Source organism: Chrysochloris asiatica, unplaced genomic scaffold, assembly GCF_000296735.1.
Source record: "Chrysochloris asiatica unplaced genomic scaffold, ChrAsi1.0 scaffold00166, whole genome shotgun sequence".
In the NCBI taxonomy this organism is placed as follows: domain Eukaryota; kingdom Metazoa; phylum Chordata; class Mammalia; order Afrosoricida; family Chrysochloridae; genus Chrysochloris; species Chrysochloris asiatica.
In genome coordinates, this window is record NW_006408684.1 from 6,374,849 (window position 1) to 6,389,016 (window position 14,168).

General features: G+C 40.7%; 1 protein-coding gene across 1 annotated transcript in view; it reads right to left on the bottom strand.

Annotated features, from left to right (window-relative positions):
* The window catches only part of DPP6 (dipeptidyl-peptidase 6), a 1,346,563-nt gene extending 1,334,384 nt beyond the window's left edge, over nt 1-12,179 (bottom strand). The window contains exon 1 of the mRNA XM_006871297.1: nt 11,853-12,179. Within this exon, the coding sequence (XP_006871359.1) occupies nt 11,853-12,086 (234 nt within the window). The 5' untranslated portion in view covers nt 12,087-12,179. The remainder of the gene's footprint in view (nt 1-11,852) is intronic.
* Nucleotides 12,180-14,168: the final 1,989 nt, after the last annotated feature.

Below are 14,168 nucleotides of genomic sequence, written 5' to 3' on the forward strand. Positions count from 1 at the left end.
GTGGTATGACATCAAGAATACCATATGGGAAGAAAGGGAAAGGTCATAAAGAAGACAAGAATAAAAGAAAAGACAAAAATGGATGTCAAAAGAGACTCTGGAACTTGCATGTGAGCATAAAGAAGCTAAAGTGAACTGAAGAAATGAGGGAGTAAAAGAACTAAACAGAAAATTTCAAAGGGCAGCTTGGAGAACACAGTCTAGTATAATGAAAGGTGCAAACACTTGGAGTTAGGAAACCAAAAGGAAAGAACATACTCAGCATTTTTCAAGCAGAAAGAACTGAAGAAAAATTTCAAGAATCAGATAGCAATACTGAAGAACTGTAATGCAAAAACACTGAATGATGCAAAAAATATGAAAACAAAGTGGAAGCAATACACAGAGTCACTGGACCAAAAAGAGGTAGCATATGATCAAATACTAATGGTGTTGAAAGAAGACATTTAGACTGCACTGAAGACACTGGGAAAAAACAAGGCTCCAGGAACAATGGAATTAAAAATTTAATCTTTCATCAAATAGATGCAGCACTGGAGGTGCTCACTCATCTATGCCAAGAAATTGGAAGACAGCTGCCGGGCCAACCAATTGGAAGAGATCTATATTTGAGCCCATTCGAAAGAGAAGTGACCCAATGGAATAGAGAAATCATTGAACAATATCATTAATATCACACACAAGTAAAATTTTGCTGAAGATAATTTAAAAATGGTTATAATCTGGCACGGTTAGAAATTCAAGTCAGATTCAGAAGAGGACATGGAATGAGGGATATCATTGCTGACATCAGTTAGCTCTTGGCTGAAAGCAGAGAACACCAGAAAGACATTTACCTGTGCTTTATTGATTATGAAAAGACTTTCAACTTCATGAATCATGAAAAACTATGGATAGCATCGCAAAGAATGGATATTTAAACACACTTAATTGTGCTAATGAGGAACCTGCACATAGACCACAAGCAATGGTTCAAACAGAACAATGGGATACTTTGAATAGTTTAAAATCAGGAAAGGTGTGGGAGAGGGCTGTATCCTTTCACCATACTTATTCAATCTGTATGCTGAGCAAATAATCCAAGAAGCAGCAATATGTACATGACACAACTTTTCTTTATGGAAATAAAGAGGACTTAAAATATTTACTGATGAAGTTCAAAGACTACAGACTTCAGCATGGATTGCACCTCAATGTAAAGAAAATTAAAATCCTCGTAACTGGAGCATCATGATAAATGGAGAAGATATTGAAGTTGTCAAAGATTACATTTTGCTTGGATTCACAACACTCATGGAAGCAGCAGTCAAGAAATCAAATGAAGGATTGCATTAGGCAAATTTGCTGCAAAAGACCTCTTTAAAGTGGTTAAGAGAAAAGACATTTGTTTGAGGACTAAGGTGTTCCTGCCATGGTATTTTCAGCTGCCTTCGATGCATATGAAAATTGGACAATTAATAAGGCAGATCAGTGAAGAATAAATGCATTTGAATTATGGTATTGGAGAAGAATATTAAAAGTACCAAGGACTGCGAGAAGAATGAACAAATCAATCTTGGAACAAGTGTGGCCAGAATTCTCCTTAGAAGTGAGATTTGTGAAACTTCTCTCATACTACAAACATGTCATTAGGAAGGACCAGTCGTTGGAGGAGAACATCATGCTTGGTAAAGTGGAGGGTCAGTGAAAAAGAAGAAGATCCCACAAGATGGACTGACACAGTGGCAGCTCTAATGTAGTAATTGTGAGGATGGTACAGGACCAGATAGTTTCTTTCTGTTGTACATAGGATGCTAAGAGTTGGGATGTACTCAACAGCACCTAAAAACAACAACTATCTGTATCTATATCTTTTTTCTTTTCTTTAAGATGTAGACTTTTTTTCAAGACCTGAGACCCATTCTCATTTATAGGTAGAGAATGATTCATTTTTCCCTGCATTGCTAACCAAGCTCCAATCCCTGCCTTCCTCTCATCTTCCACCCTGCTCCCCAATACTTTACAAGTTTAATCACTCTATAACTCTTGGAAAGAAGGTCCCTCAACATCCTGCTATCATTTAGCATTCTACCATTTGGACCATACAGCCTCATGGAATTCTAGACTCCCCGGAGAAAGTACCTATGCTTCTCGATTGTAGAAGAGATCTGCAAATTTACCATGCTTAAAAACTGATATGAATGCTGCCAGAAAAAATTGGACAACACATACACAACATTGTTGCTATTGTTAAGTGTCTTCATGTCAGTTCCCACTCAAAGAGACCCTGTAGAGGATTTTGGGGAGTGGTTGGCGGGTTGATGTGGTGCTGTGGGATAATGCACTGGACTGACAGATCAGCTTGTAACTGCAAGGTCGGTGGTCCAAATTCACCAGCTCCTCCTTGGAAACCCTATATAGGGTTGCTATGAGTCGGAATTGACTCAAGGCACTTAACAAAAACAACTTTGTGGTTAGCCGTTCAGTGCTTGTCATACAGTGCCACACCAGGACTTGGGGGCACATTCTTACCATAATGCTTCAAAATATGTTTTTGTTCCCTTTGCAATTATCACATCCCTTTAGAACCAAAATAACTTAGGATGTTTGATTTCATTTTTTTTAAGCTCAGTGATATAATTAAGTTAATTCCTCAACTCAATTACATTACAGCAGAGTATACTGAAAAGAACACAGGAGAGAGACTAGAAACAGGTCCTGTGAAGTTCAGGGAATGTAAGTGATTTCCCTAATATTCACATAATTACTTGTAGTCTTCTCATTTGTAAAATTCGATGTTATCAGGTTTTTAAATGTTCAATTTCAGAAAATTTCATGATGTTAGATCATTTTAAAGATAAATGCCCCCAAAGTTGCTAACTATAAAGGTAGGATTTTCCACATGTATACCATAACGCAAATCATAACACAGGAACCGGACACTCAATTCCCTTAACACTAAATTTACTAACCAGAATTTAATTTCAAAAGGATTACTGTGATTATTATTTTTATAGGTAGTATCCAATATAAGGGATCAATATTATATATTGCAGAGATGCGTTTTTTCCATGTGCTTGCTTAATGCATTGTTATCATCAGAGTAATTTAAAGGAACAAGGTTATATACAATCAGCATGTACATCTTACTCAGCAACTCCTGCCAGTTGCTTGCAAAAATTAAACTCATTAATCATGGTGACTCTAAAGGAGAAAAAGCTTTGGATAAGAAGTAGAAAGCTCTATTTTATGAAGCAAAAATGTCCCCAGCTAACATCTAGAAAAAAATTCCTGTCTGCATAATTATACTCCAATATTAGTTTCATGTGAGGAAATGAGTTGAGTCCATTATTAAATATGCAAATTAGTATTCTATGTTATTCTAATGCTCCAGATGTCCTTAAATATACAGGTAACATATACAAATGGCAATAGTAGGAAAAAAGCCATTTGAAATAGGCTTCCATGCTCACTTCAAATGCCTTCCTGCTATTCCAGAATCCAGGTCTACAGGGAAAATATAATGCTCACTTTTCATACACAAATTTGTCTTTACGCAAACACATCGTTGTTGTTGTTGTTGTTGTTGTTATTGTTGTTTTGGCTGATTCTGAAAAGCATTGGCTTGTTAACACACTGAAATTTGTTTGCTGTCATTCTCAGTTGGCAGTTGACCCATTCAAATGAAAAGAAATGAGGCTTATGCTTACTAATTTTTCAAGCCAAAAGCTTAGGTCTCAGTAGCGGTTTCCCTCCCTAGCCAAGGTAACTGTGAAGGTGAAGTGAGATACGCGTGGTGGTGCTTTAAAAACTACAGGGTGCAGTGCCGATGCTAGGGTTTTTGAAACTATATTTGGCTTCAGTTAGCATTCAGCTAGTGCTGCCTTTATCTTATTTTTAGTTTATTTATTTTCATGTTTCTTTTTAAAAAACTTAATTGAAGTAAAACATAAAACACAAAATTTGTCATTTTTACCATTTTGAGTTTATAATCTCAATGGTACTAACTGCATTCACAACGATGTGCAACTATCATAACTACCTATCTTGAAAATTTTTCATCACCCCAAACAGAACTGTACTCAGCAAGAAGTAATTCCCTACCTGCCTACCTGCCTCTCCCCAGCTCCTGAATACCTCCAATTTACTTTATGTCTCTATTTTGACTTATCACCAAAATGACCCAGTAAGCTGTTGGACATATGGAACAAAAGCTTGGAAGAGAAAGAAAGATGGTGACTCCCAAGTTCCTTCCAATTTCTGATTTCTCCAACTCTATAAAGTAGGAAAGCAAATTATCTTCAGAAGAAATACTAGGAGATGTATATCAAAGTATTAAAGCTACTTTAACCCTCCAATATAGAAGCTGCAGAACATATACAACTTATTTTGTGTAAAACTTGGTAGCCTATCTTAAGAAAATAACAGGAAAGGTAAATAATAAGATATTGGAGACCACAATTTTGGAGATTACCTACATTATGGAGTTGTTGATGTTAAGTGTCATTGAGTCAGTTCCAACGTTGTATAGGGTTTTTGAAGAATGGCTGGAGAGTTTGAACCACTGAACTTACAGTTCAAACCGACCTTGCAGTCCAGTACTTATCCTAAAGTGCCACGCCAGGTCTCTACATTAAGGGGTAGGTGGAGGAAATGATCTACTAAATAACTCAATATTAAGAGTTCAGAAAGAGCATGAATATCAAAAAGACACAACAGTTTTAAGTGTATATGCAATCATCAATTAAGCATAAATGTGACACCAATATCTCAGAGCAAATAGAAAATTTCAGCTTAAACAAAGAAACAAGACAGTGTCCCCAACAAGTTATCAAAACGTAGAGTCAGAACATGTAATACCAGAAATGGTGTCAGAATTATTTGATAAGGAATCTAAAAGAATGCTAATAAGGTAACTTCAACAGATTGACAGAATGATTGAAAAACTCACAGATGAAATAAAGGAAAACATAGAAAAATTTATGAAAAAATAATTGAAAAAACAAAACAGGAACCATACAAAAACAGCAATTAGAAAACCAGAAGCCTTCAGAAATAGATACGATGCTGCGAGGGCAAGAAAATTGAATTGAATCAACGAAGGGCTAAACTACTGAGCTGAAAGAAAAGTCTCTCAATATTTATCTGCTAGAGGAACAATCAGGAACAAAATAAAACAAAAAACTGAAGAAAAACTTAGGTGTGATTGGAATTCCAGAGCAGGAAGAGACTAAAAAATCCTGTAGAGAATATTTTCCTAAGAATTGTATTAAAAATACTCAGTGGGGTTCTTTGGACAAAGAACTAACAACAGCAGACACCAACCTGAGACGAACATCTCGACAGTATCACCTAGACTCAACCCAGATAGAGAAGTATTCAAAGTAAAACAGACCTACCTACAAGACTGAAAACTAAGAACCATGGATTCAGTTACAACAACAACAATAACAACATTTAAGTAAAATGAGGGAATAATTATAGTTACAGAACTTCCCAATGAAGAAGAAAGCAAATAGATTTCAAGAAAAAAATTGAATAAAAAAAAATAAACTATTACTTAGACCTAAGACCAAGTCTTGCCTAGCCCTAGCCCAATCGTTACCCCTAACACTAACCCTAGTTCTAATCATAAGCCTAAAACTAAATGAAGTCCTAGGCCTGCCCAAGACCTAGCCATAGTCCTATCCTAACCCTCACTTCTTACTCCTAACTCATTCTACCCCAAAAAAACATTTTGAAAAAAGGAATGTTCTTAATAAAACTAGCATGTTGTTGTTGTTGTTGTTAAGTGCCGTCGAGTCGGTTCCGACCCATAGCGACCCTGTACAGGGTTTCCGAGGGTGTAAATCTTTACGGGAGTAGAAAGCCTCATCTTTCTCCCGCGGAGCAGCTGGCAGTTTCGAACCGCTGACCTTGCCTTAATTGAGCAATTCCTTGTGCCTGGAATAAGACAACACCTACTTTGTGGGTACTGTGGTTATGAAGAGTGAGATGACAACTTTGCATGGCTCCTCATTCAAAGTTCCAAATAACCCTGTGATATACCATAGCCATTTGTAAGTAAACATACAAAATCGGTTAAGTTAGTGAGGAAGCTGTTAAAAGTTACAGCCTCTTGCTGAAATATGAAAAAAAAATGAGGAATTAATTTTTTTTTTAATTAAAACTGAAGCAGAAGGAAGAAACAAGGTAGGAGAGTATATGAACCTACTTGTGAAAACAAGTTGTTTCAGAAATCACAAGGCTGATAAATCCCAAAGACAAATGAACAGGATGTTGACATCATACCAATAAAAAAATCACAGTGGAAGGAAAGAAGATTGTCCTGTTGTTGAAGACATTCAGGACAAAGAAACTGGTCCAATCAGGCTGATAGATACCAGGAGCAGTGTTGTCTTGCTCAATCCCAGTTTTGACCAATTTGTTGTTTTAAAATCCTGTTATCATTGCCTTTATGTTGTTAAAAATCAGGTGTCAGCAAATTGAAGAATATAGGAGCACAATGAGATGGCCTAAAGGCATATGGCATAAAACTGCTGCCCTTAACAGTGCACAAGATCACCAAAACTATTTAAGTAATTAAAAAGAAATGCTCCAGTAGGGATGTATTTTTTTAGTCACAATTTATTCAGATTGACAATTAATAAATTATACTAAAAGTCACGTTCAGAAATATTTCCTTTAAGAGTCAACTTATTTTGAAACCAACACAATTTTAAATCAAAATAGCCATTTATTCCTCAGAGAACTTGTTTAAGTAATGACTACATTTAAAATAATCTAAGATTGGTGAAGAAACTGTGATAGGAAAGGCACTCTGGATTTATTTCTATTTGAAAGTCAAACTTCGCATCTTAGAACTGTCTCACTCAAAAAAGGTTTTGCTATGGAGCTACACACTTGGGCGATCCCTTTGTAGGATATGTAATTTGGGCAGATATTCAACGTATTACTCATTAAATACCTGGACTCTTAGTGTGGAGCTGTAGGATAAGCACTGGACTGCTAACTCCAATATTGGTGGTTCAAACCCACTAGCCACTCCTTGGAAACCCTATACAGGGTCACTGTGAGTGGAAACCAACTGTCATTGTTGTTACGTGCCACTGAGTCACTTCTGACTCATAGCGGGCCAATATAGGGTTTCCAAAGAGCAGCTGGTGACCTTATGGTCCAGTGCATTATCCCACAGTACCACAGTCGGCACTTATTAAAAACAAATACAAACTATGCACTTGATTTACCTGTGCGAGACCTTGTGATTATCCTGAGTTTCAATTTTTCTTTAGAAATAATTTACTCTCAATTATCAATAATTACATTGTTTTTCTAGTTTGCATATGGAAGGACAGGAAAGCCAGATGGACTTTAAGAGTATTCCACTTACCATTATCTAAGTAACTAAGGTGAGAAAGTGATTTCTCACCTTTGAATAATTATCTCTGTCTAAAAAATCCACAGAGAGGAATAAAGCCAACAGTCACGTGACTGGGACTATGCAGATAAAAGTAATTGGATTTCCTGTTCCCGAATGCAAAGAATTATGGTGTTGGTAAAGAATACCATGAAAAGACACAGGGATGAACAAATATGTCTTAGAAGAAGCATAATCATAAGCTTCTTAGAAACAAAGATGTCTCATAAACTATGGATATATTATTAGGGGAGACCAGTCCCTGGTAAAGTATACCATACTTGGTAAAGAAGAGGGTCAGTGAAAAGAAGGAAGACCATCAATGAGATGGCTGATAACATCTGGTTATAACAGTGGCTTTAAACATGGCAACAGCTGTGAAGATGACATGTAACCAGGCAGTGTTTACAGGGGATCATTATGAGTCAGAACTGGCTCCCAAAAGGGAGTCCCTGGGTACTGCAAACAATTAAAGATAACCAAAAGGTTAAGGGTTCAAATCCACCCAGAAGAACTGCAAAAAAAAAAAAAAAAAAGGTCTAGTAATCTCCTTTCTAAAAATCAACCACTGAAAACTCTATGGAGCACAGTTCTACTCTGACAACACTGACACGTATGGCGTCTGCAGGAGTCAGAATCTATTCCATAGCAACTAGTAAATACAAAGCAAACGTTTCAGCACCCGAGACAGCTCCCTCCTAAGCAGTTGTATTTCCCAACCGCTTAAGTTGTTGTTAAGTGCTGTAGAGTTGGTTCTGACTCATATCAAACATGTATAGGGTTTCTGAAGAGCGATTGGTGGGTTTGAACCATTGACCTTGAGGTTCAAACAGACCTTGCAGTTGAGTGCTTACCCTACAGTGCCACACCAGGACTCCAAAAACCCTGAAGTACATCAATAATAGTAAGACACATATAATATGCACTGAGGTTTCTAATTAGTTTTATATCTTCCGCTGTAAATTTGGATAGCAAATTTAAAGATGTTTACTCAAGTTTCTTCAATCTTAACAAGGATCTACATCTGAAAAGGAGTTTTATATCTTCTTGAACTAGTACGGATGCAGTTAGACACCTAAAGGAGCAATTAGTTCAGTGGGCAAGCACTCTGCAGCTAACTGAAAAGTCAGCAGTTTGATCACACCACAAAAGAAAGAAGTGGCAGTCTGCTTGCTTCCATAAAAGGATTTACAGCCTTGGAAACCCTATGGGGGGCAGTTCTACTTTGTTCTACCAGGTTACTATGACTCAGAATCAACTCAAAGGCAATGGTTTAACATCTTAAGAAAACTGAAGTCTTTTGTCTCTGAATGAAAAGTATATATTTTTTATATGTTCACCCATATTTGGGAGTCCTGGTGTGACATTGTGGGCTAATTCCCTGGCCTAAAACATCTGTTTGAGCCACAAAGTTGAGGTTACAAGCTCATTAGTTACTCTTCAGATACCCTATACAGGGTTGCTATGGGTCAGAATTGACTCGATAGCACTTAACAACAACACAATCCATATTTGAGTAATTTAAAAAATAATAACTTTTCCAACTTTTAATGACATTTTCCAGAAATGCATATAAAACTTATCAAGAAATGAATGCTACATGTGGCCTTGTGTTATTTGTGTAATCATACATTTTTAACTCAAAGGCAATATGTGCTTTGCATTTTACAGGTATGTACTGATTATGCCTGTTATGATCAGATGCATGAGATATCATAGGTGTACAAATAAGAAAACATAGGAGTCTTTGGGTGGTGTAAATGATTAAGCACTTAACTACTATCTTAAAGGTTGGCTGTTTGAAGAGTCTCAGAAACATCTTGGAAAGTCCCAGCTATCTGCTTCTAAGAGATCACAGCATTGAAACCCTTATAGAAAACACTTCACTCTTCACACATGGGGTCTCCGTGAGTTAAAACTCACCTAATAGCAACTAACAACAGCAAGGAAATACATACATTGACACAAGGATACTATACACACATATACACACCACAAGCACACACACACACACATTCCTGAAAATACAGTGAAACATGTGAGAAATGAAACTCCCTCGGACTGTCTTGTTTTCCTGGGTCTTGCAGGTTGTACTCCTTTGACAGGGAACAGTGTCCGTCACTTTTCTATTGCTCTTTGTTAGTGGAAACTATATGAGTTTCCCTTTTCTTACAGGTTTCTACCATCTACAGGTTGCAGCATTGGCAGATTTTACTGTACACATTTCCTGTATTTTTGAGGAAACAAAAACTGATGTGAATCTAGACTTAATGAATCTAAATTGGAAAATCTGCTCAGTCATATCAGCAATTAAATTCCCAATTTGTTCTTCAGGTCTACACTTCTGCTAATCTGAGAAACAGTTCTAGACATAAGTCAAACCTAAAAGAAGGATATATATATACACACACACATACCCACACACACACTCCAAGATAAGATTTTTTAAAGAGATGAGAAGAGATCACCATCTGAAACAAAATTCAAACACTCTTGTCTTTCCTTTCTCCTAGTGACACCTAGAGCCTGTTGAGAATAAACTGCACATGTTCTCACTCCAAGCATCGCCCACTCTTTGCTGTGGTAATACAACTCTATAGCCTTATGTAGTATGTAGAGAAAACGCACATCTTTTCTGTCTCTGTTGCAGCTCGGCTGTCTTCCCCAATCCTCTAAGCACTGTTATGTCTCCAGAATTCTTTTAAGTTTTTATTGTGAACTGAGTGATAGTTTACATGGGAGAACATCAGTTTTACACCATTGTTTCATTGCAATGATTACAATCTCCTCCGTGCATCATCATTTAACACTATTTGCTTACATTCTCTCTGTTTTTGCGGGGGGTGGGGGTGGGAGTGTACACAAAACATTCAGGAATATATAATAATTTAAACAACCAAAGTGCACATTCTACAAGTCTGCCTCCTGACCACTAACACCCAGTCCCTGTCTTTCCATGAGTCCAGTTTCTCCAGAATTCTTGACCACCACCCATGACTTCTACTTCTTTGAACCAGATAACTAGAGCATCCATACATTTCCCCCAGTAATTGGCCCACCAGAGTTGGAGTTATTCCTCAGTCTCAGCAGAGGAATTGGAAAGCAATCTAAAAAAAATCTCAGTCAAGGTCTCCTGCAGGATTGTGTGTGTGCAAATCACATCTCCCACAAACTTTTGTCATCTTTATCTAAGCCTTCACACCATCCATTCATAAAATACAACAAAACCCACCAGTAATATCAAAATCTTACTGATTTTTACAAGATTTTATCATTAAGCATTGTTCCTATGGTAACAGTCAGTACCCACCCTACACACAACCCCCACACCCATTCTGTACTATAAGAGACATAAACAAATAGTGAAGCAATAAAAACTAGGGCAGAACTTAAAAAAAAAAAACAACAACCCTGTTCATTGCAGGGGAAGTTTACTGCTATGAGTATGTCAGGGTAGAAGCAAGTCTAAGGATCTCTGTGACGACTTGGTGGTGAAGGGCATTCCCAAATGCATAACTCAGCAAAGACATCCTGACTGTTTCTGAGGGTTGTACCAAACAGGCCTGTCCTGCCTGTCTGAGAGATTGTCTGGGATTTTTCTCTTTTCATTCAAAAGACAAGGTCTCAAAGAAAAAGGACAGTTCCCTCTCTTCCTGGTCTCTCCTGCCTCTCTAAATCACTAGAAGAGATCAATATAAGGTGGTTTAACTCTTCCATCCATCATACTCTTCCCCAGTGCCCAACATGAGTCATTGGTTACTAAGGCTTTATGCAAATCCAACCTTTGAAACCAAGGTTTACAGTCCAGAGACGAGTAGGAAACGTGCTTTCAGAGAAGTTTTCACGTAACAGCCTAAGGTAGAATTGTTAGTCCAAAGTACTATTGAAAAATTGGGGGTGGGGGCGGAGAAAAGGCGTGGGGGGGGGCTCGATGCCAATATCTGGGGGAAGTGAGAAAACAAAAAGGAGTTACTGAGTTACTGAATCAAGGAAGGAGGCACAACAGAAGATGGGTAGAATCCAATGGAAGGTGGAAAGGGAAGAAAAGGATTTGGGATTTAATTTTTCCGGAGTGTTGAAGGGACGCGTTCAAGGTGCAGTCTTATAAACACAGACAGGTCTACTTTTCTCCTGCGGATCCATAGCAGCATGCAGTTAAAAACAGACATCCACACATTCAATGATAGCCCCAATGATTTCCAGCAGGCGCAGCAGAACAAACCCTCCCGGGCACCCGCCACTGCAGAGACCCACTCACAGGACCGCTGTGACCGAGATTTGGCACTAAGGAGAGTATTTGCGGGAGCTCCTGGGAGTATTGGGGGAGGGAGGATCAGGGGGTTGCGCGAGGGAGGGGGAAAGTAGAGACTGTCAAGGAGAGTCTGCCCGCCAGCACGGCTTGCTGAGGAGTTGTAGCCCCAGCCCCTGTCATCCCCAGAGCCCCAGAAGCGCTTACATCTTCGTCCTCACAGTCGCTCCGTGCCTGGTACTGGAACCGCGGCCGGCCCCCTGCGCCGCCGCCTCCCTGCTCCTGGGGCACCGTGGGCGCTTGGGGTCGCAGGCTCCTGCCGCCCGCTCCGCCGTCCTCCTCAGTCCCCTGGCCACCCAGGAGGCGGCTCGCCTCGGGGGGCGCTGGAAAGGACCGGGAGGTGTTGATCTTGCCGGTGAATCTCTGGTAAAGGGAAGCCATCGGTCACCGTGCTCCTGGCTCGGTCTTGGGGCTTTTTGGTTTTCTTAAATCGTGCTCTCCCTCTCGGGCTCTGGGTCCCCACACCGCTCCAGAAGGGGAGGGGAAAAAAGGACAACGAAGAAGAAAAAGCCAGGCTAGCTCCAGGGCTGCGCGCCCGCCCCGTGGCCGCCGGGCGCTTTCTGCCAGGCGAGTTCCTGCGCGCCCCCTCCCCCGGCGCCTCCGCCGGGGTCTGAACGCGCCACCCGCCCTGCTGGTGCGGTCTCTCTCCCTTTCTCTCTCTTTCTTCTTTTTTTAAACTCCTAGCCACGTACGGCCTAATGAAAAAGATTGAAGGGAGAAAGGCGGAAAAAAAATAACCGCATAGGGAGGGATCTTGTCCAGGCCCCAGAGAAGGGGCACACCTCAGGGGCATGCGTCCCGTGAATCTCAACGCCACCAGTGCCTCTAGCTGCCTCCCGACCCGGCCCCTTTACGCGGCACTATAATGGCGCCTGGTAGCAGGGATGGCAGCGGGAGAGCTGCGGACTTCTGGTGCTCGGGGACAGGCTGGGGTGCCTGGCTAACTGTGGAGCACGAGGGCAAATGGGCCTGAGGGCAGGCGAGGGAGATGGGGTAGCCTCCGGGGCAGGGAGTGGGACCAGGCGGGGACTGGGGGGGGAGCAAGGAGACGGCGGAGCCCACAGGCGTCCCTTCAGCCCCAGCGCTGCGCTCGCTCGGTGGATCCCTGCACGTCCACTCGCAGCCGCTTCCTGCTGCTGCCCTCGTCTGGGTACCCCCTCGTGTTCTTCCAGTAGCTTTTTTTTGCCGAACTTGAAAAACCATATCAAAGACACCTAAACTGGGGTAAGGCCAAAGGTAAGATAGCGCGAAAGGCGGTATGGGAAAAAAACAGGCACGTATGGAAGAGAGCGGAGTACAAACTGATGAGCTTTCCTGCCTTCCAATGCCAAGCTCACCACTGGAAAACGGATCCATTTTCCTTTTTCTTCTTTCCATAAGGAAAGAAGGTTGTTGAAGACAGGCAAGTGAAGGCCTAATAGAAACCAGAGCAATTGTTTTCATGGGTCGCCTTCCCTCCTCCTTCATCTGAATATAATCGCGCTTTAGGCCACCGAGAGGGGCTGCCCACAACTTTCCCAAAGGTTGCTCTGCCTCTCTGTTTCCCAGCCCCCATTGAGGGTGAAGTGAAGAGACAAATGACACCAAGCGGTGTGCACCTTTCAAGGATTCTTATTAATGCGTTTTGCTGCATTAAAACGTGCTTCAGCGCCCCTGTGTGGAAATACACAAAACTGTGCTCACGTAAGTTTCCATCTACAAACCCACAAGGATGTTTTGTTTTTCCCTCTTCTTCAACAAATTTCTTCGCTGCTCTCTTTTGCCTTTGGTATTCTCTTGATCTTCCTATGGAATTCTTCTCTTAGGCTTTCTTGAGGACTTGGGCGCTCGCTCTTTCTTCTTGTGCCCCTCTCACAACCTCATGGCCTGGCCCTGTCCTTTCTCTTAGATGCAACCCTTGCTGGCTGGGACTGATGTGTCCTGGTCCTGAGCTCAATCTTGGGGCAAGGAACCTGCTACCAGGAAGGGCAGGGTCTTGGTGTCAATGTTTGGCAAGTTCAGATGCATAGTAAGTACACCACACACGAACGAGTCCCATGGATTGGACACGTGGTGACCCCATGTGTGTTAAAGTAGGATTGTACTCCACAGGGCTTTCAATGGTTGATTTTTCAGAAGCAATTTGCAGACCTTTCCACGGAACTGCCTCTGGGTTGACTGACTCTTTAAACTTTCAGCTGCAGATTTGTACTTATTTCCAAATCAATTCAAGGTGCTGATTTCTTCACCAAATATTCGTCCAGGACTAGGTGATGCTCCGAGCTCCTCCTAGGTTCCAAGATTATTGTCATTTACGTTTTCAACACAATCGGCGAGAAATCAAATGGTGTATTGCATTAGGCAAATCTGCTGCACAAGACTTCTATAAAGGGTTCAAGAACAAAGATATTGGTCTGAGGACTAAGGTGCACCTGACCCAAACCATGGTATTTTCATTGAGAGTACTGCTCTGCAGGCCACACT